Source organism: Seriola aureovittata, chromosome 11 (genome assembly GCF_021018895.1).
Source record: "Seriola aureovittata isolate HTS-2021-v1 ecotype China chromosome 11, ASM2101889v1, whole genome shotgun sequence".
Classification (NCBI taxonomy): Eukaryota; Metazoa; Chordata; class Actinopteri; order Carangiformes; family Carangidae; genus Seriola; species Seriola aureovittata.
The window spans coordinates 16036591-16064373 of record NC_079374.1 but is presented as its reverse complement, the minus strand read 5'-3'; the positions used below and the strand labels follow the sequence as shown (position 1 = coordinate 16064373).

Sequence of the window (27783 nt, the reverse complement as noted above, 5' to 3'; positions counted from 1 at the left end):
GAACTTTAAATATCTTGTCTTTGTAGTGTATTCAATTGAATGTAGGTCAAAAAGGATTTGCAAATCACTGTATTCTGTTTTTATTTACATTTTACACAATGTCCCAACTTCTTTGGAATTGGGGTTGTATGTACCGACCTTATTTTCTTATCTTTATGTGGGGAAAGACAACTTATAAAATAAATAAATAGAAATGGAAAATCCAATTTATTAAACAGTTTTATTCTATGGATATTATGTTTTTATTCATTAACTTAATTATGAGTATTTTTATTTGACCTCAATATTCCTGAAATCCTGGCAACAGGCCAGAAATTAGCCGCTAGTCGATTTGCACCATGTATAATTTCACTCTGTGCAGTGGTATGTGAAACGCTAGGGGGCGTTTGAACTATATCTTATGGCACCTCATAAACTCAAAAAGACCACGAATAACAATATCATTATCACAGCTGGCCACGGCTCCACTAACACATCCATGGTTTTTGTGAGCAGGTATATCCTAAACTACGGTGGGCAGCCGACCCTATAGATCTGTGCGAAGCTCGTTGAGACAACTGCGGAACAATTATTACCGAACCTCTTTTGAACCGATAACAGTTTCTCTCCGGAGCCATAACAGAGTGACACAGGAGGGAAAAAGAAAGATGGCAGGGGCTAAAGTAAGTTACCTTGTTTTAAATTTTTAGAAATGAAATTGATTAAGTAATCACCACAAACAGCGTTAGTGTTCAGTAACGTTTTTTTGATGAATAAGTAGTTGTCACAAATTTCAGACGAGTGAACATGTTGAGACACGTTGAAACTGAATGACTAGCCCCGTGTTGAATGAATACAAACTCAGTCTCTAGTAGCTGTGACAACATGGGAACAATTGGCCTTAAAATAACACATGAAAAATTAAAACATCTACTTGTGTGTGTTGTGTTGTTTACTCTCTGTAGTCAGCGCTGGTGCTGTGCATGGATGTGGGGTTCTCCATGTCGAACTCTGCCCCGGGTGAAGAGCCTCCCTTTGAACTCGCCAAAAAAGTCATCCAGAAGTTTATCCAGCGTCAGGTACATTTATCCATTTATCCATTTTATCCATTTTTCATAACAATGAACACATCAAAACTACTATCATGAGAAGTGTCTGTCATCTTTTATGCACACTGGACATGTATTTTGTCTTCTGACAGGTTTTTGCTGAGACTAAGGATGAACTGGCTTTAGTTCTTTTTGGCACCGATTCCACCAAAAACCCTCTGGCCCGGGACGGCCAGTACCAGAACATCACCGTCCACCGCAACATCATGATGCCTGATTTTGACCTACTGGAGGAAATTGAGAATCAGATCCAGCCAGAGAGTCAGCAGGTGGATTGTATCCTTTTGCTTGAAATGTTGAATATGTTTAAAAAAAATCAGTTTTTTAAGGTATATAGGCTTGAAATTGAATTTAATCTAACAAACTGAATGTCGCAGTGGAAGAATTAGTTATATGCAGATACAAATAACAATCTTCATTCTCAGGTAGCATTGATTGGTGTTAGGAGCTGACTTGAACCAGACTCACCATGAGTCGCTTATTGTTTGTGAATTTTTTGGGGGATTTTGTGATTTTACACCAATGTGATCTTATTTTGTGAGATATTTAATTTTCTGAATCAGCCAAAACAAACACACCTGTTGGGTTGTTAGTTCAGTTGGGTTAGTTTTTTCAGAAGATGTATTACATTACAATAAATATTGACATTGTGATATTAATTTACATGTTCTAAGATAGAGGCTTTTAAAGATATCATTCACTTCATGCTATGCTACATAACTTCCAGGGATTTTTCTTTTTTCTTCAAACCCGTTGTAATAATAAAGGGCTTCCTGAAAGCCCCTCATTGAACCTTTTCACTGCAGGCAACTTGTCATAGCAGGAAAAGCACAGGTGTGATTAACAATTTACTAATTGCTCATCTCCGTTTATATGCCCAAATGAGCCGTACATATCCAAATAGGCCTGAGTAGATGTCTGTATAGGCGCAGTAATTGAAAATACCAGTGTGGGTAGATCAAGGATGTGTGTGGGCTTTGATGTCTGTGGAATATTTCCAACAAAAACAACATGAGAATGGAAATTTATTCTTATCGGTGGTAAATAATTTAAATGCAAAGTCCACTTTTCTAGCGATTCCACGGCCTTACTCAGCAAGTAGAACTTGCTCAAGTGTCAATGCTTTACATGACCTAAGTATAGCTCTTTGGTCCCATCAGTCAAAAGCTCCAAGCTAAAGTGGACAACCTATAAACATTTGACTGGACAGCAAATTTTAAGTGCATTTGTGCCTATTTTTGACAGTGAATCTTAATATGTGTGATCTAATTCCTGTAAATTTACTAGCTGAATGATATGTAATATAATGTTAGCTCCCTAACCACTGTTCAATAGGGCTGGATGCGCTTGTTGTCTGCATGGATCTCCTTCAGACAGCAACCAGGTAAGAGGTTGTCTGTATCTCATAATCAGCTTCACTGTGCTGAATAAATTACTGGTGTGGCTGAGATTGTGTTTGGGATTTCTTTTCAGTGGGAAGAAGTATGATCGTCTCAACATTGCCCTCCTGACTGACCTCAGCACCCAGGCCAGTTCAGACCAGCTGGATGTTATTATTGACAACCTTAAACGTGCTGGCATCACCTTGCAGTTCTTGTAAGGTTCAAGCATTTTAACAATGTGTAATTTAAAAACTAATATTTATTGCTATATGTGATACAGCAACAAAATCAGGCTATTTGAGAGCTATAGTTTATTCTGCTGGTAGCTGACATTTTAACAATATTTGATTCATTTTTTGCTTTAAAAAATAATGTACATTTTATTTTATTTTATTCTGCATATCTTCAAACTCAGGCACCTTTGTCTTGAGTCATTTAACACTTATTGTGCACTTGTCAGAAGTCACTGTGGATAAAATGTGTTCTTATCAAAGCTTTTTTGATGTTAAACTGATCTGGCTAGTTTCCTGACATTTGGTCACTTTTATGATTCTTTATGCAACTTCTTGAATGTTTACATGACCAGTTTGCCGTTCCCTGTGGAGGAGGATGAGGAGGATGGAGGGGATGCGAACGGAAGGGGCCACAGTCACCCAGGGACAGGCAAAGGTCTGTCCGGGGAACAGAGGCAGGGCCTGGACATGATGAAACACATGTTGCTAAGTCTGGATGAGGAGGACGGTCTGGATCAAATTTATACATTCAGGTTGGAGAGCTCTTATTAAACACCGGATAATTAGTTTGTGTGTCTAACTTCAACTTTTTTTTCTTGTTTGTCTTTGGATTTCTTTCTACATTCAAAAGTAGTTAACGCCATAAACTTTGCTTTCCTTGCACTTCGCTCCTGCTGTAGGAATGCAATCGAGCAGCTGTGCATGTTCAAGCGGATTGAGAGGAGACCCATGGCCTGGCCCTGTCAGCTGACGATTGGCAGCTCTCTGTCCATACGTGTTGTTGGGTATAAAGCTGTAAGTTGACTGTGAAGTGCACTTACCACAACAGCTTTATTGAAAAGTCAGTTGTCATTGGCTGGTGAACAAGCGCTGAATCCTGTCCTGTCTTAATTGTGGACTGCATATCCATGTGTAGTCATAACACTGTAGTTTTTAAGCTTTTAAGCTGCTCCATCACTACAAACAACTAGACAAATTTACACAGAGCATAGATCATCAATAATAGTCACATAGCATTGCTAAGGAAACCAGAAGCTTTCGTCTGCCACAAATACTACTCGTGATGTCCAACAGGTGACAGAGGAGAAGCTGAAGAAGATGTGGATTACAGTTGAGGCTCAAACCACCATGAAAGAGGACGTGAAGAGAGAGACTGTCTACTGTCTGGATGATGACAACGAGACAGAGGTGCAAAAGGATGATACCATTCAAGGTGAAGAAGTGGTTTGAAATCAGAGTTTACCCCTCAGCACCCAGTGAAATCACACACTGACTTAATTTGTAATTTAAGTCCACTTTTTCTCCCTTCCCAGGTTTTCGTTATGGAAGTGACATTGTTCCCTTCTCCAAAGTGGATCAAGAGCAGATGAAATACAAGCACGATGGGAAGTGCTTTGCTGTTCTGGGCTTTACCAAACAGAGCATGGTATTGTAGTTTTTATGACAGTGTGATTAAATGTGACATCTAAAAGGCATTCAAGTAAAACAACTTTGCGTTTCTTTTTACTGTCTGCTTACAGGTACATCGTCATCAGTTCATGGGAAGTCAGGTCATCAAGTTGTTTGCTGCCAGGGACGATGAGGTGAGAATAGAGAGAACCGGATACACTGCTTGTGTCTACATATACATACATTGATACTGACATGCTTGTGTCTGAGCAGCATGCAGGAGTAGCACTGTCCGCTGTCATCCGGGCATTGGATGAGCTCAAAATGGTGGCCATTGTCCGTTATGCGTATGACCGACGCAGCAACCCTCAAGTCGGAGCAGCTTTCCCTTGTATCAAGCAGGACTATGAGGTGAGATAATAGAGTCCTAAACATGCTGTTTTCAAGTTTATTCACTCAACCTTTTTGAAATAGTACAGAGGTGACGGCCCATCTCTCGCCCTCCATAGTGTCTAATGTACGTCCAACTGCCCTTCACAGAAGACCTCAGACAGTTCACATTTCCTTCTCTTGAAAACAACAAAAAGTTAACTCCATCAGGTACGGTTTCTGCATGTCATGTTTATTCAAAGTATTAACTCTTGTTGCTTCAAAAGCACTGACAGTATTGAACTTGGTTAAAAGATTTCACTCGTGTGGCACAAGCTCTGGTTCATCCTCACAGCTGACGTTATGTAAGTTCTTTCTAAATCTGAAGCACCTCATGGAATGGGGCCCGTAATTCACGCACAAGCTTGCACATTCGTGTTTAACATGCAGCAGATTCTTTGCCACAGGAGTCTTTTCTGTGTCGGACTAATCCTCCTGCTTAGGCCTGCGGATGTAAACATGTCCATTTTGCCTCCTACAGGCGCAGAAAATAAAAGCTGCTGCAGTTTTAGCACTGCACCTCCACTTTTGCTGCCTGTAGATGGCACACGTCGGCATGCCTACATGCAGCTGCTGTTACATATACATATGGCACAGATTCAGACCTCCATGACTGATACTGACTGCCACTGGTGGAAGAAGTTATTGTGATATTTTATTGAAGTAAAAGTACCAATATCCAAAATATTCGATTACAAATAAAAGCCCTGCATTCTAAGTCTTCCTGACATAAATGTACAGAAGTATCGGCAGGAACATGTACTTTTAAGTATCAAAATTTAAAGTACTAAAATGTAAAATGGCTTCATTCAGAGTGGTATATTTATACATGTATTGGAATTGCACTGATTGACTGACTTTATATGCTGTTGGGTAGTTTAATAATAAATTCATCATAAATTGATCATTTTATTTGCAGGGCTTTTTTGTGGTATGCATCGATGGGGGAATAGACTTGAATGTAGTGTTGAGTAACATGTGATTTCCCCAGACACTCAGCTGTCTGCTGTGGACTCTCTGATTGACTCCATGATGTTGGTGGAGGAAGATGAGAACGGAGAACAAAAGGACATGTTCAAGGTCCACCACATTCCAAACCCTGCCTTCCAGAGACACTTCCAGGTACTGCAGTACATTTTGTATTTCAGATATACAACACTCCTAATCTGAGTTGGGGCAGATGGCAAAAGTGAGACAGATGCAAAAAGCTTTCATCTGCCTGAATAGAGCTTCATCAGCTAGCGGCTGTTGATACCCAACCAGAATTGCATCTCTCTCAGTCACCATCTGTCTCGCCTTCTTTACTCAACCTTTCTTTCAGTGTCTGCATCATCGAGCAGTAAACCCCGGTACCCCCCTTCCCCCCATGGAGCCGTGGCTGAAGGCTGCTCTAGAGTGCCCTGAGGTCATTAATGAACGTTGCCGAGCTCCACTAGAGGAGATGAAAAGGAAGTTTACTCTAACGGAAGTGGAGAAGAAAAAGAAATTGAAGACAAGTGCTCAGATTTTTGGCAAAGAGTAAGTTTGATTGAGTATGGTGGTGGGTCTTTAAATGTCATGGACGAGGCTGTTTGTCGTGACAGCGTGGCTGGTATTGCCCGCACAGAGGCATTGCGTTTTTGGCTTGTCCATCTGTCCGTCTGTCACATTCTTGTGAGCGCGATATCTTGGTAACACCTTCAGGGAATTTCCTCAAAATTGGCACAAACCTTGACTGGGACCTGATTAAAATTTGGTGGTCAATGGCCAAGGTTAGCCATTATGGTTTGGCCATAACTGTTTGGATATAAAATGTCTGTTAGAACACTTTATATCTAAAAGTTCAAAGGTAAACTTCACAGTGACATCATAAAGTTTTACACAAACTGGACGTTATTCAATATCTATATGACCATATGACCATATCTCCCGCAACTTGACTAGTTGGTGGAGGCATACAAGTTTTCGTGTGTGTGTTTGTGTGTGTGTGTGTGTGTGTGTGTGTGTGTGTGTCTGTGTGTCTGTGTGTCTGTGTGTGTGTCTGTCTGTGTGTGAGAGATCATGTCAAATGTGGTCCTGTGGCCATATTACAGAAATGTCCTATCTTAAGTTAAGAATGGAAGAGTATAAGATAGTATTTTTCCCAGTTTGTATTACAGAGGCAAATCCTAACTAACGTTAAAATCCTTAACTCCTATCTTATTTTAGGTAATCCTAAATACTCCATCCAACATCAGTCACCAACTGTTACCCAGCAACCAATGCTACTTTTCTCATCTCATCTCACTAAGGCATTTTTGTAATGTATTAGATTTTTCATTGAAACGCACCAAAAATTGCCACTTCACTCTGAAAATCTCTATTATCAAAAAACCCAACGAGCATTAGTCAGACAACTGAGAGAGCCCCACGTCACTGGGCCGGCTTCTCCACAGCTAGTCGTAGTCGGAGGCGGTTTTTGGCAGGATTTTATGTCTGTCTGTCTGTGGACAGATATTGTCAATGTGATAACATAACATAACAGCCGTACAAGGTGCAGTCACTAAACCTTACTGATGTGTAGTTGAGATCAAAATGAAGATGGGTGTGGTCTGACCCATGAGAACTCATGTAATAATGTTCTAATGATAACTCAGCACTCGTGGTTTGGAACATCAACATGTTGAGGGGTGTCACAGCTGGTGTGATCCCATCTCTAGGTGTCTGGTTGTCATTGTTGTAACATTGAAGGGGTGTGTGGCTGAAGTTTTACTGATTACTAAAATAATAGTTTACAAAACTATTTTCAGTATTGTAACTGACCCTTTTGTGATTTACAGCTCTGAGGAGCCGGATGCCAAGAAGGTAAAAGGAGATGAAGAGGAGGAGGAGGAGTATAACCTGGCTGACATTGCTGAAGGCTCTGTTACTTCGGTGAGAATCAGGGGAGAGATTATCACCAAAAATCAGCTATTTCAAATAAAGTCACACGGCATTCTTTAAAATTTCCCTTTCACTTTAATAGTGACTAATATTAAACACTTAACCAGGTGGGAAGCGTGGATCCAGCCCGAGACTTCCGCACTCTGATCAAGAGGAAGAGTATTCCATTTGGAGATGGTGAGGTCCACTTTTTCTGTCCTTTTTCCTTGGCAAGCTGGACCGATAAACATTTTTCTAGTTCTTCTTTTATAAATTGTTCTGACTCATGTTCAGCCCTTGTAATTGTGTTTATCTCTTTGTTTGGTTGTGGTGACCCCTATGTCCTTCCCAGCCTGTCAGCAACTGACTCACAGGATAGAGCAGTTGCTTAGCAACAAGAACACACAGTACTACATGAAAAGCATCACCTGTATCCAGGCTTTTAGAGAGCAGTCCGTTAAGGTAAATAAACACTCACTGTCTTCCAATGGGAAATGCATGATGTGGGGGTTTCCATATAAGAGTTTGTGTGAAATTATATTAAAATATCAGACTGCATGGAGATTGAGTCATTTTGAGGAGATTACAGTGAGTCTATTTCATTTCTTGTGACTTGAACCGAGGCCAATTCTTGTGAGAGTGTGCGCTTATATGTCTGCATATAGATGTGAGCTTTTAGGAGACTTATAAATGGATTTTGAGTGTTTCATGTCTTTCGTAATTCAGCTGGGAAATGCTGATCTGTACAATAGCTACCTCCAGTCCCTGAAAAGGAGCATCCCAAACAGAGGGCTGGAGGTCTTCTGGGACCTGCTTATTCAAGGTATGATAACACTCTTTACTTTGGGCTCTCTCAAATCATTCCTCCCTTGGAATGAGATGACATTTGCATAGTTTCTTTAGTGCAAAAGTAAATAGTAATAGTAGTAAATAACACAAAAATGGGAGCTGAGGGATGCTTAAAAATGCCCCGCAGCCTGAATCACAAGTCTCCTAAAGGAGTTCAGTGTTTGTGGAGTAAATTATTGCTGTTCGACAGATGCCATAACTTTGATCAGCAAGGACGAGGTTGAAGGAAGCATCGTGTCCAAAAACGAAGCTAATCAGGTGACTTAAAAGATATTTCCAATTTTTGTTGAGAAACGAGCCACTGAATATTTTAAATTAAGGTGATTTTGAGACAGTCCATATTACTGACTGAAGCCTACTTTTTCCTCAGTTTCTGATTGCCGAGGAGAAGAAGGAAGAGGTGGCTGCTCCACCAGCAGAAGACACAGGAGATGTTGATGACTTGGTAAGTGTTGGTGTGAGTTTTCTGTGACCCTTTTCAGGTTTTGAAAATTTAATTGATGTGCCCCAAAGTCAAATATATTTTTATAAATTGATCATTTTATTTGCAGGGCTTTTTGTGGTATGAGTATCTTTGTATCTGTGTTAAGAGATACATCACCAAAACTATTTCCTCTGTTTCTGCAGGATATGACTCAATGAGCGTCTGATAATGAGTCTGGGCGGTTGAGACTTCTAATATAAACTCTCCAGTCTTACTTCCTTTTTTTTCCTCTTCCTCTGCAGCTGGACATGATGTAAGAAGGGGAGGCAATGGGAGTGTCTGCAGTGAACATGCAGAGAAATGAGAAGAATGCTATAATTCATCCCGACCAAACCAAACCAATTCAGACATCCATTGTTCTGCCTCCAGCTTGGAGACCCCTGATACTTTGCAACTGGTGATATTGAGTAACTACATGCAATACTGCACAGAGAAGTGTTTACTTAACTGTTGTTTACACCCGTACTGTTTTAAGAAGACGACTCTTGTGTTTAGCATTTACCAAAACTGTTGACGGCTTACATATGTTTTGTCTGAAATGTCTAATCTCAAAGTAAATTTTATGAACGTCCTGTTATAATTCCATGGTAATGAGTATTAATGTTGGCTACAGTGATTGCTTTTAATGTCAGGAGTTATGTGCACTAGTAACATTTGGGACTTTACAAAAGACAGGATTTCAGTGTCCAACAAAGTGCAAGTTTATTATCTTTGATCAGTAAAGCTTGTTGGTAGAAGAATGCTCAACTTGTTGTACTATGTATTTGTATGACACAATACTGATGAATACAGTTGCAGTAACATTTGAAAATTGTACAGTGCATACTAGAATCCTGTGTTTAAAATGCTAGATAAAGAGCAGTAGCACCAGCATGATACGCATGTCCACATGAGCATGATCTCTCTTTAACATACCCACTGGATGAAACGGTCAAATAAACTGGACCGGGTTAGATCAGACATAAATTTTCCTTTAAAGATTGCGTTCTGGTCACCCATGGCCAGCTTTGTTAGGACTTCTTGGTCAACGTCACTTCCAGTGGCTATCACCGTGGAGACAACCTGTGCAGAACGCATCGCACTAACTGCCTCGTCCAGGTTGCTGTTGCCAGTGATGCCGTCTGTGATGAAAACAAATGAAAGCTCTGCATTGGGTCTTGTGTTGCGAACATTTTGTCTACCCAAGATGTTGTTGATGGTGTGAAAGATGGCAGGCCCCACGCTAGAGGAAGAATCCAGATAAGGCAAGCGTGCTATGCCGTCTTCGATGATGGCAGGGTCGTGTGTGAGAGGGAAGGCTAAGTGGTTCTCGTTCTCCTTGCCGAACTCTAGGAGTGCTAAGCGGGCACGCATACCATCAGTCTTGCTCCGGGCCAGTCCCAGTCTTTCTGCCACCTTCCTCAAAAATTCACGGACTTGCTGGAAGTTCACCGTCCCAAGGCGCTCTGAGCCATCTAGTAGAAACACCAAATCCACCGGCCGCTCGACACATGGAGCTACATCAGGTTCTATAAGGACAGAAAAATCACTCACTTAGCTGCACTCCATTTAAACACTGAATATAGATTCTAGCCATGACTAACACTTACCACTTATACAGGGGAGATCAGGGCACACAATCACTGGGTCTGGAAGGGAATCACATGGACATACTCTAGGTCAGACAAATGGTAAGATGGACCAGTTTTGTCATCCTGTTGAGTGTATTGGTACAGGCTTACCCGGGCAGAGCACAGTCTCTATTGATCCTATGAAGTCCTCAGCCACCAAGTCAACGAAATTCTTCATCTTTTTGACACGTTCCCTCCTGCCACATGCTATAGACCCCACGATATTATCATCGTGTTGCTTTTGAAACATATCACCTACCCCAATGGCAGTCACCACAACATTGCTGCGACCACAAAGGTAAGGAAGCAGTGTCTCGTTGTCGTTCGGGTCATAGCGGCCATCTGTGACCACCACCACGGATACTTTGGCTTGGGCCCTCTTGCTGTTCCTGATGACGTTATCATAAGCAAACTTGAGAGCTGATGGTGTGAAGGTGCCCCCAGCAATCCAATTTAGGTTCTTCACTGCCGTTTTAAAGGCAGACATGGAGTTTATGCTCGAGTCACTGAGATGAATTGCCTCAAAGGTGTGACTGAACTGTACAACTCCGACTCTCGTGCCTAGAAGACGTAGACATGTATGGAAGTACAAAGAATTTGTATGTTTTACAATGTTTATAACATGAAGTTGAAATATTAACTATTAACACTTTGGATGGCTAAAAATATGCAACACTGACAATCTGTACTTTGTTGCTATTGTATAGTTAGTGAAGAGCGCTGGGGGCTTTCCAAAAATGATTGGCTCTAACTGTATATTCAGTGGTGGATTAAGTGATTCAGTCTTTGGAAATGGTTAATCTTTTATGGCAACCTCTACCTCTTGTCACTTGAAACTCTGTCTGCAAAAGGATTTACAGTGATGTCTGTGCTGTGTTTTAGCTTGACCGTACCGGTTGGTGACGCAGGGTCGCTGGCCATATTGCCCAGCCTGTTGATGGTGTTGATAACAAAGTTCTTTTCCAGGGTGAAGTTTGTTTGCCCAACACTCTCAGAGCTATCAATTACAAATACAATGTCCAGAGGTCCACAACGCTTCTCACAGTCTGAGACAAAAGACAAACATTATTCATCGCATGGAAAGATAGTGACAACAAAACGTTAACTCAGCGCACTCACACTGCATGTCTTTATGACGGTGGGGATATCTGCTTACCACAACAACCACACGTCTCCCTGATGTAAGTCATAACATCACAGTCCTGCAGTTACAAGTATGCGGGTTAGATGTAATACAACCAAAGAGATATAGATAATGTAGTATTAACAAAACTGTAATGTTTACTCACACTAAGCCCAGGGTCACCCGCTGGTCCTGGGCCACCCTACACACACACATGCAGAGAGAGGGAGAGAGAGAGAAAACAATGCAATTGGATCTCAAAATTTGCATGCATGGTCAAGTCATTATTTAAGTGATTCTTCAGTTGCTTACATCAGTTCCAGGTTTTCCTCTGGGTCCTCTTTCTCCTGGCCCACCTGGCTCACCTGGTTCCCCCTAAAAAAGAAATTTTTCACTGCAAGTGACTTGTTTTTCTGCATAGTATTATGTTTCTTTGGAAGTTCTGTTTTGGAATTGATTTCTGGAACATCTTTCTACTGGGGAAAAGGTCCCAATGAAAAGTGATCACAGTGAGGTCTGTGGATTGTTCAACTGCATGGGACATTGTTTTTGCAAAGACACATTGCTGTTGAGTTTTCAAAAGGACTTATTCAGTGCTGTGAGCATCAAATTCCTTTCACTCAATCGTATTAGAGGGTGGGAGAAAATTCAGAAAGAATCAGTATCTTAAGACCTGGGCAGTAAAATGAAACCTATCTGCATGGGTAGATACCTTTACTGTTAAGTGATAATGTTTTTCATAATTTGGGTGAATCTGCCATTTAAAATCTTTGAGGCTGAGCAGTATGCACAGCAAATATTTTAAGGGTTGCATGTCCAGAGTAGTTCTGTTGCACCAGAGCTAAATGGATTTCTATCCTGGCTTTGTTCATCTACTTGCTTGTTTGGTTGATTGATCAATCTTACAGGTTTTCCTGGAGGTCCTTTGTCTCCAGGATCTCCTTTGGCACCACAGTCACCTCTGCCCCCCCCGAATCCTCTCCTGCCTGGACCACCTTTGTCTCCCTGGGGCAGAAATACTTTAGAGTCAAATAAAAACATTTAAGGCATGCAAAAGTTTGATGTGGTAAACATAGAACCATACAGTGGGTCCTCTAGGCCCAGGATAGCTGAATCCTTGTCTTCCTTTGTCTCCCTTTAGAGGAAAAAAAATAATGATCATCAAACACTGCAATTTTTTACTGAATTTGATGATCACAAAAGTTGAACTCTTTGCCCCACCTTTGGTCCAGGGGGTCCAGAATCTCCCCTTGGTCCCAAATCTCCTGGATTTCCCTTGGTGCCCTGGAACCACAAACGATCACTTTCAATGAAAGATGCACTGTCTACAGTTTATTTTACACATATTTTGTTAAGAATACCCTTAAAGCAGAAACTCCAACCAGAAACGGTTGGTGTTGATCACTATAATGTATGATAAACAACACACATTTGCTCCTGTTGCCCCTGCTTCTCCTGGCTGACCCCTCGGTCCTGGTAGTCCTTGGTCTCCCTGGAAGAGTAAGGGTTACAAAAAACATTACCGCACATCACCTTCACTGCAGCCCACACAGAGTACTCATGCTGATGGGAATTTAGCAATGAACAGTAGGCCACTGAACACATTTTCTGCAGAACAATTTCCCTGGAAAACTGTTCATCATAACAGACTTAGACTCAGGCTATTTTGGCAGGATACCCAGTACATGAAGCCTTAACTTCCATATCAGAGGTCTCAGAACACTTGCTGAGTTCTTCAGAAGCTGCTGAGTCATCGCTCTGCCAAAATCCACCCACAGCACAATTCCCTCACCTTAGCGCCTTTGAATCCGTCTTCCCCGGTCCGACCTCTGCCTCCTTGTGGCCCACGTTCTCCCTCGAAAATAAATGAATGTGTCAGGATTTGCACCACACCATTAATCATCAACCAGTGAATACAAAACACAACAGGCATTGAGACACATTAATGGTAATTCAGGAGAATTTTCCTGAGAATCTGATTAGGAAGTGTTCTGTACGGACAGAGGCTAATTATTCTAGGCATGTGTTTATGATCTTTCTCTGGAAGGATAAAACTTCAGGGAGTTTTGAAACTCATGTAACTTGTCATGATGTTGAAATCTCAAGTAAGGTCAACAAAACTTATTTGTCAGAGTAAGTTGTTACTTGGCTTTCAGATCACTAGCTCTCTTTCCCTCTTGTTCTCTTTAGAATTTTTTTTTCAAAACACTACTGTAAGTTGAGTCCTATTTTAGATGAAATTGAGAGTGAGAGTGATATATATATATATATATATATATATAGCACTGAACTTACCTTCTCTCCTTTTGGCCCATCAAGTCCTGGTGCTCCCTTTTTACCAGAGTCTCCTCTACTTCCCTGTTAACATTTATTTAAAAATCATTGCTACATTCTCACAAAAAAAGTTTGATTAAAAGTAGAAAAATGAGTCTTTGACATACCTCTACGCCTTTAGGTCCTGGTAAGCCTATAGACCCCTGCGAGAGTTAATAGTTTTATTTCAGAGTCAGCTTTGTAACAACTTACAGTAGAACAGAAGTGATTATATGAAGAAATAAATGTCCTCTGTACCGGAGTACCCTTTTTTCCCGCTGGCCCTGGATTTCCAGGGTTTCCTTTTTCACCCTATGGATTAAAAATTCAGGCCAGTTTTTCTCCCTTTAAATAAAAACCTTCATTTCTGAATGATATTTCAGTGGTATTTTAATTTGAAGGTTACCTTTGGTCCTTGTGCACCCCGAGGACCAGTGCGCCCAGACTTCCCAGGGTGGCCATCATTACCCTAAGCAACAAATAAAAATACATTACTGAAGACATTAGCTAATGTACATTTAACATGTCTTAAAGTCTACAGCCCCAGTGGATGGACAGAAAACTTTGCTATTCTGGTATCTTTGCCATTAGTGGACAAAAACAATTAAACATCAAAAGTTTCTCTTCAAAATAATCTCTTTAGAAACTGAATTTGAACCATAAGGATGAATATACACTTAAAAGCCAGGATGCGTCATCTCAAAATATACACTTTGTGTTATTCTGTTTGGGCAGTCAGCCAGGCTTCAATGCACATGTGGGTGTAGGCCACGAATTTGAAAGCCTGAAATCCTTGGATGAAAAACTTTGATTGACATGAAGAGGGTACTATTGTGGAGCACTGCATCAATAATACATCCACGGTTTATCCTCAATGCAATGGCCACTTTAAAATATCTCAGCCTAAGCTTGTCAGTCTTGAGTCAAGATTCGACCAAGCTGTATTTCAAAGCCTCCGCTGCTTTGGCCACATTCATGTAACCCCATTCAGGTTGTAATCATGTGCAAAACCATTCAGCCTGCTGTTTGTAATTCCAAGTCAGAGATATGGGAACTCAGTCAAAAGAACTACAGAAAGGTCAACCAAAGTGCATAAATAGCCAAAAAGCCCATTTTGCTCACAGTATTAATCCTAATAAACTCCAATATTAACTCTAATTGACAATGTAGTTGAATAAAAAGTATGTACATTATATGCTGTTTATATTTAAAAACTATAAAAAGTTACACTTAAAACCTAGCTAGCAATCATTAACATTTTGAAATAGGAGGTTTCCTGTTTATTAATACATGAATTCAGCAGTTGAACTAATGTTAACGTTAACATGGTAGTCTCACTTAATCTCACTAACTAGTTCCACATAGAAAACTTTGTTCATTTGTTTGTAATTGATATATGTTACTTGGAGAGACCTCTCATTCACTGCCACTGAAACAGAATCTTTCACTTTTCCCCCTTTTTAACTTAAAAGTCTTTAAACTCTGTGTTAACATCCATGTTCATCAACCTGCTGCCACACACAAATGTTGAAATCTAACAGCTGTGAGCTGTAATTTTGGGCAGTTACTGTCTGAATGAGAACTGTCGTGTCTCCCTCACAACCTTGTGCTTTCCCTTGACTATCCAGCTCACACAGGTGTGTGGTGTTGGCTAGCTCGACTTCTCTTCAGGAAGGTGTGTGCTTCTGCAGATCACTCTGCATTGGAGGCATGTTGGGTCAATGATTTTCACTGTTGCCTCACAATGAATAGGTCCCTTGTTTGATTTAGCTTGTTAATGAGACTGAATTGTGATTTTATTTTTACTTTATCATTCAGTCTAACGTAGTGTTCGCGTTAGGTGATATCTGTTTGGGAGTAGTTTTATTTTGCCCTAACCAATCCTCACTGAGTAACACATCTGCTTCATCAATATCATTTTTGGTTGATGCAGACGCCACATTAGTGGTTGCTATAAGCAATTAACATTTTTGTGCGGATTGTTACTTTTGTAAGTCGACTGTGAATAAATGCATTGAATAGATGCATTGATAGCCACACTCATGGAGATGATTGCCTCATTTGCCTTGAAAAGGTTTGATAGGTCAGTTGTTTTCCAACCATGAAAACAAAAATGAATGAGCACAACACTAGATTTTTTGAATTGCTAAAAACACTAGAGATGGACAGAACTTCAGAGGTCTCGAACAAGGCTGTCCGTCCTCAGAAAAACAGTTTTCCTGGCATAGCATGTTGCTCAGCTGCTCTAACAGATGAGAGTCAAGTTCAAGGCTCTGTGATATGCTATTTTTTCAGTTAAAACAAGCTTAAATTTCCCTCCAAATATATTACCTTTTCTAGTTGCTGTCCACTCATAGTTTGGATGCACTGGAAAAACTAAAGCCCTACCACGGTCTCCACTGAATTTCATGGGAATCAATTCCAGTTACTGTAAATATTTTGCTTTCACTTGGACAGAGTGGTGGACTGACAAACAACACAAAACACAGCAATCAGCAGTGTACCAATTCCTTGCATGGCTGATACAAGTTGGCCAAATGTTGTTTTTTCAATAGCTTCATTTAATGGGAGAGAAAAGATCCTAGTTTTGATTTAATACAGACCTTTACTCCTTTGTCACCAGGTGGTCCAGTGTCACCAACTTCTCCAATGTAACCATTTGGTCCCTTTAAGAGACAAGAACAAAATGATTCAGTAGTTAAGTAAACTAGTAAACAGCTCTGTGGCTGATGGATTGAAAATTTAACTAACCACATGCATCTTTTAATCAGTACGATTAAATAAGATGATTAGAATAGAACCGGGCCTATTAATAATCTTACCACCACGTTCTCACCTTAATCACAATATATCACATTTAACATGTGTAGCAGCTGTTCTACAGCTGTTTTACATGAAAGTAAATACTAGGACCTTGACATTAACATGCGAAAAATAAACTTGTATAAATAGTAAACTCACGTTATCACCTGGATCACCTTTGCAACCAGGAGCTCCAATTCGGCCAATTTTACCCTGACGATTTCAGAGAAACAATCATATATTAATATACTGAGCATATACAAGTCATGGTCAACTGTACATTTTGCTGTGTTGTATGAAAACTCACCTTTTGGCCATCGGTTCCATTCCTGCCAGGTTGTCCTTCCGCACCCTGAGAATTTGGACGTCAGTGAAGACAGAAACTTGACTACAGTTGACAGTGTTGGGTGTAGTAGGATATAAAAAGAAAATGTGTATGGAAGCATAACATTAAAAACATTATTTACCTTGGCTCCACTTGTTCCGATTTCACCCTGATGAGGTAAAGCAGATGTATTAATCCAAATAAAACTTCTCTCAATTTGACAAATGGAACAGAAGAGCAGGAATATAAAGTTTAGCTCTCACCTTGTCACCTTTGAAACCAACCTCTCCCTGTAAAAAAGGCACAGAAGGACATGTTACTGAGATTAAACAAAAGGGACCTTAGATAACTACAGAGCAAAAATAATTATCAGCCTGAACAAACCTTTGGACCAGGTTGTCCGATTGGACCTTCAATGCCAGGATCACCCTGAAATATAGTAAATTATATTTAGCATTAAAATGATGATACAGTCTGTTTAAATAGATTTTTTAAAGTTTAACAATGACTTGCTTTTTATTAAATTCCTGTAGACATATGTTCTCTCTACTACTTCCTACCTGTCTACCTTTGTAACCTTTTGGCCCAGGTTGACCTGTGTTTCCTTTTGCACCCTATACATAAGAAGAAATATTGACATTTTAACAAAATATATGGTACAAGCAGAAATATACACACATCATTCATATATTGTATTGATTTTGTTTTCCCTTACTCACTTTCTGACCTGGAAACCCTTTTGGTCCAGGCATCCCAGGAGACTCGAAGCATTTTGGTTTGTAACACTAAAGAGCAAGGAGGAAAATAAAACAATATTAAATGTGGTAATACGTAAAAGCAGCAATGTATCCAAAACCCCCTTTTTTAAATACTAGTCTTGTTAATAGTATACATCTAATCATTCTTACCTGTAAATACGCTTGATATTTCTGCAAAGAAAAGACAGCAGTAAGTGAAAAGTGCCTGATAGTGATACTGTAATGAAAGCTGAATCAAAACACAATCATTCAAGGCAACAAGGGAAAAACATTTCGGCTCACCATGGCCTGTATTATACGATCGATGGATTCAGTCTTTATTTTTGGTCGCCCGTCAACAATATCCACAGCTATGTAGTCGTCACGGTAAACTCCCTGGGGGGAGCTGGCTATCTCGCTCATCGCTAATTCATCGACTCGTCTGGACGATGCCACTGAGAAAATATGGATCCCTTTCTCCCGGGCCCTCTCTGCCATCACCTTCATCCCTCCACATGGGTTTCCTGTCACATGGCCATCAGTAATGACGACAGAGAAGAGGGCAGCCCTCTTCCCTGTGTAGTGCTGGGTCAGATGGTGGGTCATGTTTTTCAGGGCACAGTCGATATAGGTGCCTTTGCCCAGGTATACGATCCCACCGAGATTCCTGATGAAGTTCTCTTTGGTCGTAAACTGGCTGAAGACAACCTGCTTCTGGGAGAAATACAGGCCTCCTATAGACCAGCTGATCTGGATCTGGCCTCTGTACTCCTCATCGGCCAGCCTCTGGACAAAGATCTTGGTGAACTCTATGATGTTGTCCACCAGGACACTTATCGGGGACTCCTGTAAGGCGATGGACTCTGAGGTGTCGATGGTGAAAAACAGCTTGATGGGACAATCGATTATCCCAGCTGCAGGAGAAGAGTGACTCAAGTTTAAGTACCTTTACTGCACAGTTTGTTGCCTTTGACACATATTACAATGTATTATATGCAGTGGTGGAACGTAATTAAGTACATTTACTCAACAACTGTACTTAAGTACAAATTTGAGGTACTTGTACTTTACTTGAGTATAATCTTTTCATGCCACTATATACTTCCACTCCACTACATTTCATAGGGAAACATTATACTTTTCATTCAGCTTTAGTTACTTTATAAATATAAGATTTTTGCATACAAAACATAAGAAGAGCTTATCAAATATGATACTAGTTTTTCAGTTATGAAGATCTAATGCTTATTTAATAATTTTCATAAAAATTATAATGTTTAATTCAATTTTACTTTTAATAAATTTGAGCTTTGTACTAATGGTTGGACAAAACAAGTAATGTGAAGATGTCACAGCTCTACATAAAGTAGTTAAAAATTAGCTCCACCTCAACCTACCACAACAGAAAAAAACTGCTTAAACATTAATGCATTAATGAGTTATAATGATCTAATGATATAATATATAATAATTCACACTCACAGGGGAAATTTTCCTGCATTGAGTATTTGATACTTTAAGTACACTTTCCTGATTATACTTTTCAATGCCAGCCCTTTATTGTTAATGGAGTATTTTTACTGTGTAGCATTCTTTGTGTACTTAGCAGCGGATCTAAACAGTTTTTCCACCACTGGTACTTAAGTATGGCTTTGAGGTACTTTTACTTTACTTGAGTCAGTAAAGTTCCCTACATTTAATAGGGAAATATTGTACTTTTTACTATATTTATATTTTTTTCAAAAGCTTTTGTTAATAGCTACTTTTCAGATGATAAGCTGATACATTTTGATGTATTCTTGTAGATTTAACAACTAAAATGTATATAAATCAATCAAAATAAACTCTAGGTGCTGACCATGTCAATGTATCAGTAATAATAATCCAATGATATGATAGTGTAGCACTAACAGGGACCATTCTATATAATGAGTACTTTTATTTTTGATACTTAATATTGTTGCCAATACTTGTTTACTTTAACTTAATTAATATCTTGCATACAAGACTTTTAATGGAGTAATATCTGAATACTCCAACCACTACTTCTTCCACTACTGAATACACAAAAGCCTATATTCTTGTGGGGCAAATCCCCAAAAATTTGCACATTATAATCATGTTTTATTGAGCTGAAAAGTAGTCAGTAGAACTCACTCTCACAACTTCCAGGTTCTGGTGTGGGCTCAGGTAGGATTGGAGGTGGAGTTGGTGGTCCAATGTCACCTTGCCCAGGTATTGGCCTTGGCCCACGAGGGGTCAGACGTTGAGGGATTGCAGCTTGGAGCATACACAGAAAAATGAACCCTGAAATCATCTCCATTTTTCCTGCAACCCCTAAAAAATAAATACAGAGAAGAGTGGACAGGACAGTTGTTGAAGGCTTACTTTTAACTCCAAAGCTCCCTTTAAATGCAGGAAATAGCTGTCAGACAAGTGAGACTTCACAGAAGGCGGCTCGACAGAGCTGAGGAATGTTTATCGTTGTTTTAAACAATGACAGTGAATAACCACACTGTGTGGAAAAAATATTTGAATTGTGGCTGAAATGAAATTTCTGGTTGTTGCTTCCCACCTGTTTAGTGAAGCTGAGATCCAGGGCGGTGGGTTTCCAATCTATTTAATCTCAAGAACCCCAAAACACAAGTAAGACTAACTAGGACCTGGATGAGATTTTGTGTAGGGAAATAACCTCCCATAAGAATAGAGTTGTTTTGTTTGAGCTGTTAAGACAGTGGTGTGTGCTGTATAGGTGAGGAAGACTTGATCTGGAAACGCATAAAATTCCCTTTAACCAACATCAACAAATAAAAATGATCTGATGAACTGATGGTTTAGTGAAACCGCAATCCACAGCGGGGCTTTCCAAACCATTTCCTGTCAAGAACATCAAAACACAAAGAAAACAGTGGTGGACTGAAGTACTTTACTTGAGTATTTCCATTTTATGTTAGTTTATACTTCTACTCTACTGCATTTCACAGAGAAATATAGAACCTTTTACTCCACTATATTTATTTAACTGATAACAGGTTACTTGCAGTTTTACATCCAAAGTATTAGCTCCTCTTAAAAAATTGATGCACTGTTACACAGAATATAAAATAATCTGATTTAGCCGCACCTCAACCAGCCACAATTTTAAAATACTGGTTATGGACAGTGCATCAATAACTATGGTCCAATGTACTATGATATATAATAATATAACGCCCTAAACATGGCCATTCTGGATGATGAGGACGTTTTAAGTACATTTTGCTGCTAATAAGTTACATGGGAGTAAAGCCTACATCCATTAGAAGTCTACATTAACATCCACTGGCCTGGCCTTATTACACAATATGTGCTCTGAATAATTTCACTCTTCATACTAAAGTACAGCTTTAAAATCAAGAGAAGACAAACAGACGACTAAAGATCTGATATTAAACGCTGCGGATCAGTAGGTGCGCAAGACATGAGGCTACACCAAACTTAACTTTTAAGTTCAAATGAAGTCGCAGCCTACTCACCGCGACGAAAGGACTGAGGAGGTAAAATCCAAGCTCAGACTTGAGACTTGTCAGGAAATTCAGGCAATTTCCACAGTCTGTAAACTTCGGATAATCATCTCAATCACAGAGTTTCCGTATCAGCAGGCTCAGTCAGGGTCAGCTCGGCGCGAGGGGCCGTCCGTTTTTATTCTCAAATGACGCACGAGCGCGTCCGCGTGCAGGGAGTTTCACCGCTTGATGTTTAGATGAGCGTGAAAAAGCAGCTGGATACTTAGAACAGCGACAGCACAGTCTCCATAACCAAGAAGAACAATTCTGGAAAATAAAGTGGCTTTAAATAAATACAAAAATCTATTTATCTGCCCGATCTGACAGAATAAATGTCACTGAGTCTGTCCAAACAGCAGCTTTACAAACACATCAACTCCACTGTTCCATATCCTTACATGGAGAAAGCTGCACGCACTCACTCTCTGTTTATGTTTCAAGACTATACAGCAAGAGAGATGTCATATTGGAATTTAGCTGCTGTAACTCTCCAAAGTTTATAGTTCGAAGCCACTATTCGATTAGTCCATTAGCTGATTGACAGAAAATGAGTCTGCAACCATTTTATTGACCACAGGTCAAATTAAACAAACATTGAATCTTGAGTACTTTTTTTCATAGGTCAAGATTTACAGTGAATTAAATAGGTCAACTTTGACCTACTAAAACTGTAAGATAGGCTACAACACATCAGTGCATCAATATTTAATCCACATGAATAAGATATAACAAAACACACCAGGACCATTTCCTTTCATTTGGAGCACTTGTACTTTTGATACTTTAGGTACATTTTGCTCTTATTGCTTCTATACTTTACTGACAAGGATGTTGAATGCAGTACTTTTACTAAAGTTGAATATTCTGCCAGTGGATTTTCTTGTAAACAAAGAGTCAGTTTACATTAATTGTTTACATTCATCTTTGAGGTCTAACAATTGTGTTAAAGGTATTTCCTTGCTCATTAAACAACTGCAAAGTTGTTGTTTTTTCCTTAAAAGTTTGAAACCTACATTGTTTATATTCATGTTTACATGCTCGCAGTCTTCTCATTCACTGTGTTTGGTGGAGTAATGGAGATGAGACACTATGCTGCAGACAGCGTAGTGTTTCATCTCCAGTCTCATGGAGTATCTGTTACTGGTAGTTTATTGCTCATCTCTGAACAGTAAATTTTGTTGTTTTCTTCATCACAGTGTCTAACTGTCTGCTGTACATTTAAACTAGTTCTGCTCCACCACGCAGAGCTCTGTGCACCTTTTCGCGACTTTCACCAATTCAGCAGTTGTTTACATGCTATTCAGATGCTAGTTACCTTAGCTTAGCAGTTAGCGCTAGCTTCTCTCTCTCTCTCTCTGTCTTTTGCTCGGTGTGTCTGGAACGGACAGATGAACTTGTTTTTCAGAGTGTGGTGTTGTTTTAACTTCATTGTAGAGGATTGTAGTGTTTATTATAACTTCAGTGATGTCTGCCGTCTTACCTTCAACATGGAGCTAACATTTACCTGATCTGTACACAGTAGCCTTCAGCTTTGATAGGTTATTACTCGTGACTTGTAACCAATCAGATGGCGCTGTGGGCGGGACATTGCTCCAGACAACAGAGCGGACCAGAGACAGGATGCTGCATCAGAGCCAAAGTGGCATTTTTAAATTCATTTATTTTATCAGTTGTTACCGATAATTGTAAAATGCTGAAAATCCCATTAATTTTATTTTTGGGATGAAGCGTGACATGCCCATACCCCCCTCCCCATGCCTTCCCAAGGGGCACAGTCTCAAAGCAACTGCTGTGTAGTACTAAAAGTGGTCAAAAACTCTATGGGATAGCTCAAGATAGAAGACCAGCTCTTTTCAACCTATAACTGATGCGGAATGCTCTATCATTTTCAGACACCACTTAAATCTTTACATTTTTGTGTTTAACTTGTTAAGATCACCCAATTTTAACTCAATGTAATTTCATTTTCTTTCTTACTAACTTTGCATATTTGCAGAAAAAAAGCACATGCAGGCCCTCTGCATCTGATTGCACTATGGATGCTGCAGCACGATCTTAGATTTCACAGCCAATCAATTTTTCATTGTCTCTTGAAGGACTTCTTTGCTCTCAGACTCTGTAGATTATTACAGATGACCTGTCTGTCTTTTCATGCCTCTATGGTTTTATTCATTTTTTAATGAATCAAGGGCAGAGATGTGTCCTCTCTGCAGTAGCTGGGGCGAGGTCACTCAGTGGACCTGATGACTGGGATTTATGCTTCATTTAACTTTAGCATTATAAGCACGTGCAGATATATGCTTTGGCGAAAACACTGTGAGGGGCACTTACAGGCTGAGGAGTGTATAGCTACACTGATCAAGGTCTCTCACTATTAAGATGAATGTGTTTTCACACTGCACTGCAGTTTTTTACTGTAATTATCCATTCCCTTTAGTTACATAATAGTTTGCTAAAGAGGTTTACAATAATAATTTGTGTAATCACCACCTACCATAAATGTTGTATGCTCATCTTGTCTATGCCGTAGAGGAATTACATAAAGCAAAAACATATTTTAAGTTTATTCTCAGTGATTTATATAATTAAGGCAAAAAAACAAAACAAAAAAAACCCTGCAGATCTATACAATGGAAATCAGGAGAGGGGTCACTGCAAGTCTGCAGACAAGGGCATGTAAGGATAGTAAAGAATAGATGAAAAGACCTGACCCTCACATAAACCATCTGTTGGTTATCTAGTCCTTTGATTGTGCACATTACTTTTGGGATGCAGCTATTGGAAACACCAGCTCTTCATCACCCCCAAAATCTTATCCTTTCTTCCTCAAGTGCAGGGCAAACTGTCCACTGTCAAAACAATCAACAACAAAAAAACTATGCTGACAAACATAAACAAGGTGTGAAAACAGACATTTTTCAGCAAGCAGGATTAATGGCTAGAATCCCATCAAATCTGGAGAGGATATAATGATTTACCAGAGCCAGATTTTACTCAATGAAATTCTCCAGACACTGTAAAGCTGCAGTGTTTTGAACTGCTCACAGTCATTAACAATTCAAACATAACACGGTAGTCATGTTCAACAGGGGGAGATGTGACAGTATTTTGGGACTGGACATTTAGAGGCATTTGTTACTAGTTTGAGAGTATGGTACTGTGTGACTATCAGCAGGAATGCATTAGTGTTTGTTATTCACTGTTTATCAACGTTTAAAGGCAGCAGGCCCAGGATGTCCCTCATCAGGGGCTCAATTAAAGAAATGCAGTGATACATCATTTGGCCTATCACAGAGCGCTGCTGCTGTTTATAGAGCACCTAAGTGTGTGTGTGTGTGTGTGTGTGTGTGTGTGAAGGGGGGTGGGGGTGCATTTCTGAAGAGATGCTGAGTGAGCAACTGAGCGATTAAGAGAGAGGCAGGCAATCTGAGAGTCTTACCCCTGGGCAACATCTTTTTAAACGTCTGCTGCATCCAAATGAACATTCACAGGTAGAGGAGCTGCGCATCATGAAGTGAGGAACAAGTTTACCAGATTAGGTGAAATGAACTGTCATTTATGAAACTGATGAGTGTTTGAAAATGTATGCTGATAACAGATATCATCACCGGTATATTTGATAACATCCAGTCCATTGTTAAATACAAAGGGAGACTTTAGACTAGGACTTTATCGTTCTATCCCTGACAGTTGTCTGTCTCTGGATTATTACAATGCATTACAATATTGTAAATGAATCAAAACCAAACCATAACATACATGACATAACATACATATGTTAACATACTCTATTATTAACATATTAACATTGTTAACATATCTATTATGATATGTAGGCGACATGTTGCAGCTGGTGGAGGTGGAACTTCTCTATATCCAAATCCAAATGGTAAAAAAAAAAAAAGATACCTTTGAGGGGTGTGTTGGTTTTGATTTGTGACCTGATCCTGGTACTGCCCTAAACAACTATTATTATATTATATTACTATGGATGGTTGCAATAAGTGCAATTTTCTCCTCTGAAATACTGTGTGTATGAAGTTGTTCTTTTGTGTGCCTTCAAATGATACTTAAATGAAATGTGCTTGCGTGAATGAGTTACTTTCCACCTTTATGGTTTGACAGACTAATTCCATTACAGCTGGCAGTCATCTTAACTGTTCAGTCATTCCCCTGTCCACCGGTGATACTCTCATATGTCATATGAAAATAACCTTGAGAAAGACATGAAAGTAGGTGTACAGTTGTAACTGCCTCAAAACATCTTTTGAAAGTGCATACAGAGAGCAGCCTGGTTTCACACTTTTAAACTGAAAGTACAGTGTTCTCAGTGTAGCCCAGAGCAGTACATGAATGAGCCACCAGGGGGAGAACACAAGCTGTACAAAACACGTCAGTGGGGTTCATGTCTGTTACTAATGGTCATTTTTGATAAGCGAGGAACAGAAAGCCTTTCATCTTTTCATCTGGTTCCACTCTTGTAAATGTCTATTTAAACATAAAAAAAATTCCCAGATAAATTAATTATCTGAGTTTCTTTTATTAATTAAAGTCCCTACTTGGAGGCATGGTGGTAGCTCAGTTGGTCCTGTCAGTTCACAGCAAGAAGGTCCTGGATGTGAATCTCAGCTCTAGATTTTCCTGTTTAATGTGTCTTCCTGTGTGTGCGTGTGTGTGTGTGTGTAAGGTTCCTCCCACAGCCCAAAAACATGCAGATCAGTTAAACTGGAACCTCTAAATTGCTCATATGTGAGTTTTTTCTGTGTTGATTTACCCAATGAAAGCAGCATCAGGCTTCAGCAGCCCCTGACCTTGAACAGGAGAGAAAGGATGGATGTACGTCTTTGCATTCACTTAGAAGAAGAATCTGACCATCAGTGTTAAGGCTGCCTCTCCTGCAATTTCTCCCAGCATTGTGACAGACCGTTGATGCTGCTAGCTTCTCTATAATACCTTTACCTATAATACCTCATTTCATGTCACTTCAACAAAAAAAGAGCAGCTCTTCAAAATGCTCCTTTTCATTTTCAGTGGTCGCAGAACTTGCAGGGAGTGAATGCGGCGTGTTCTGCCCGTGTTATTCAGACTTCAGATGACCTGCTTGAAAAGCATATTAACTATATGCAATTCACTCAGTTTCAAAGGTTCAGCGTTCTATATAGTCTGCAAAAATCCTTTTTGGGTCAATTTTCTGCAGATGAAAGCAATGTGTACAATGGTTTTATTACACTGAGCACCAAGCAGGAGAAAGACAACCCTTCTGAAATCACCGGTTCATATGAATTTCACACATTCATGCTTTGCAAAGTGCCTCAATTATTTGCTTTAGCAGAAATGTTAGAAATATTAAAAGCTTTAAAATTGGATAGAAAATCATATTCATGAGTTTTATGAAAGGCTTTGTTTTTGTCATGATTCCTTCAAGCTAAAAATTGCAAAATCTGGCACAGCAGTTGCTGCTTTGGTTTAAACGTTGACTCACTTTATACTAAAGATATAATTATTTCTGAAGGGAGTATAGTGTTGAGGTTATCTAACTTGACTACCTGACTAAATTAAACCTTGGAAATTTGAAAAATGAATAAAAACAGCACCAAAACCCACCCTGTAGGAGTTGGTGTATTGTTCTGACAACATAACTCCGCATCAAAAGTAGTGTTAGACCTCATGCTCCCTACACCAGCAACATATACAGGAGGTGACTGAGAACATCCAGAATGTTTCCTAAGCATGAAATACATGTGAGATGAACATGTGCAACAGAGTGAAAATAAATATTTAAACTACTGGAGACACGTGACCCACATCAATCCTGAAAGAGGACATCCAGGTAATAAATTCCTATCTGTTTGGTGTTTATTTTTTGAGTTGAGTTGTATCAAAGTGAGGTGTGTGTGTGCCTGTATAATGAAAGAGACAAGGTGTGAAGAGAATTGAGGAGAGCAGATTCACGGTGAACTCTCTGCAACCTCCCAGCTCTTTGCAAGTTGGTTCTATACGGCAGCTCTTACCCATTGATATCAGCACTCCACTGCTTAAATAATTCAGCAGAAAATCACGGCGCTACCTGATTCTCTGCAGATACTGTACTCATGGCATTTGATTATGATGAGGAATAGCAGGGTTGCAAAACAGCGCATCCACCAGTTAAGGTGATGATTAATTAGAAAGAATACTAAAGGCTTATCAGAAAGCAGGTAATTGTACTTCATGAGTATGCTTTTTGACAGCTGAATTAATACATCTGGAATACATTATCTCCCCTAAATACTGCGACGAAATTGACGGTATTATATTGATAAGAAAGGCTGCGCTGCAAAAACCTACAGTAATGAAAAAGACATCGCACCGGCATCACATATATTAATGCAAATCAGTCATATCAGATATATTTTGAAGCTAATGATGTGTTTTAATGTAATGCATGTTGGAAAAGGCTCAAAGGCATCTGAGGCAGAGCTTCAGAAAAATGTTTCACACCATGATCAGCTTTGGCTTGTAGTAATATTAGCAGTAAGATAATATTAGCATCAAAATGTTTTTTAGGAGACTGCAAACAAATAAGAAACTGTAGAAGAATGCACAGTGTCCTAA

General features: G+C 39.6%; 2 protein-coding genes across 2 annotated transcripts; one reads left to right on the top strand and one right to left on the bottom strand.

Moving 5' to 3' along the window:
• Nucleotides 1-451: 451 nt before the first annotated feature.
• xrcc5 (X-ray repair complementing defective repair in Chinese hamster cells 5) lies at nucleotides 452-9612 on the top strand. Its single transcript, XM_056389174.1, has 21 exons — nucleotides 452-662; nucleotides 945-1058; nucleotides 1181-1364; nucleotides 2424-2472; nucleotides 2562-2684; nucleotides 3057-3236; nucleotides 3384-3498; nucleotides 3778-3916; nucleotides 4017-4129; nucleotides 4224-4286; nucleotides 4366-4503; nucleotides 4602-4692; nucleotides 5513-5643; nucleotides 5843-6039; nucleotides 7320-7413; nucleotides 7530-7599; nucleotides 7754-7863; nucleotides 8128-8224; nucleotides 8441-8508; nucleotides 8621-8695; nucleotides 8977-9612. The coding sequence occupies exons 1-21, from the start codon at nucleotides 648-650 to the stop codon at nucleotides 8989-8991; spliced, it is 2181 nt and encodes a 726-aa protein (XP_056245149.1). The 5' UTR covers nucleotides 452-647; the 3' UTR covers nucleotides 8992-9612.
• LOC130177429 (collagen alpha-2(VI) chain-like) lies at nucleotides 9420-21420 on the bottom strand. Its single transcript, XM_056389172.1, has 28 exons — nucleotides 21160-21420; nucleotides 19802-19981; nucleotides 17948-18558; nucleotides 17816-17836; nucleotides 17627-17692; nucleotides 17468-17521; nucleotides 17292-17336; nucleotides 17171-17197; nucleotides 17050-17076; nucleotides 16890-16934; nucleotides 16742-16795; nucleotides 16384-16446; nucleotides 14187-14249; nucleotides 14039-14092; nucleotides 13909-13944; nucleotides 13763-13825; nucleotides 13260-13322; nucleotides 12897-12959; nucleotides 12689-12751; nucleotides 12552-12602; nucleotides 12374-12472; nucleotides 11780-11842; nucleotides 11634-11669; nucleotides 11501-11546; nucleotides 11238-11390; nucleotides 10456-10905; nucleotides 10324-10362; nucleotides 9420-10242 (listed from the first exon to the last, which is right to left on the bottom strand). The coding sequence occupies exons 2-28, from the start codon at nucleotides 19965-19967 to the stop codon at nucleotides 9641-9643; spliced, it is 3123 nt and encodes a 1040-aa protein (XP_056245147.1). The 5' UTR covers nucleotides 19968-19981; nucleotides 21160-21420; the 3' UTR covers nucleotides 9420-9640.
• Nucleotides 21421-27783: the final 6363 nt, after the last annotated feature.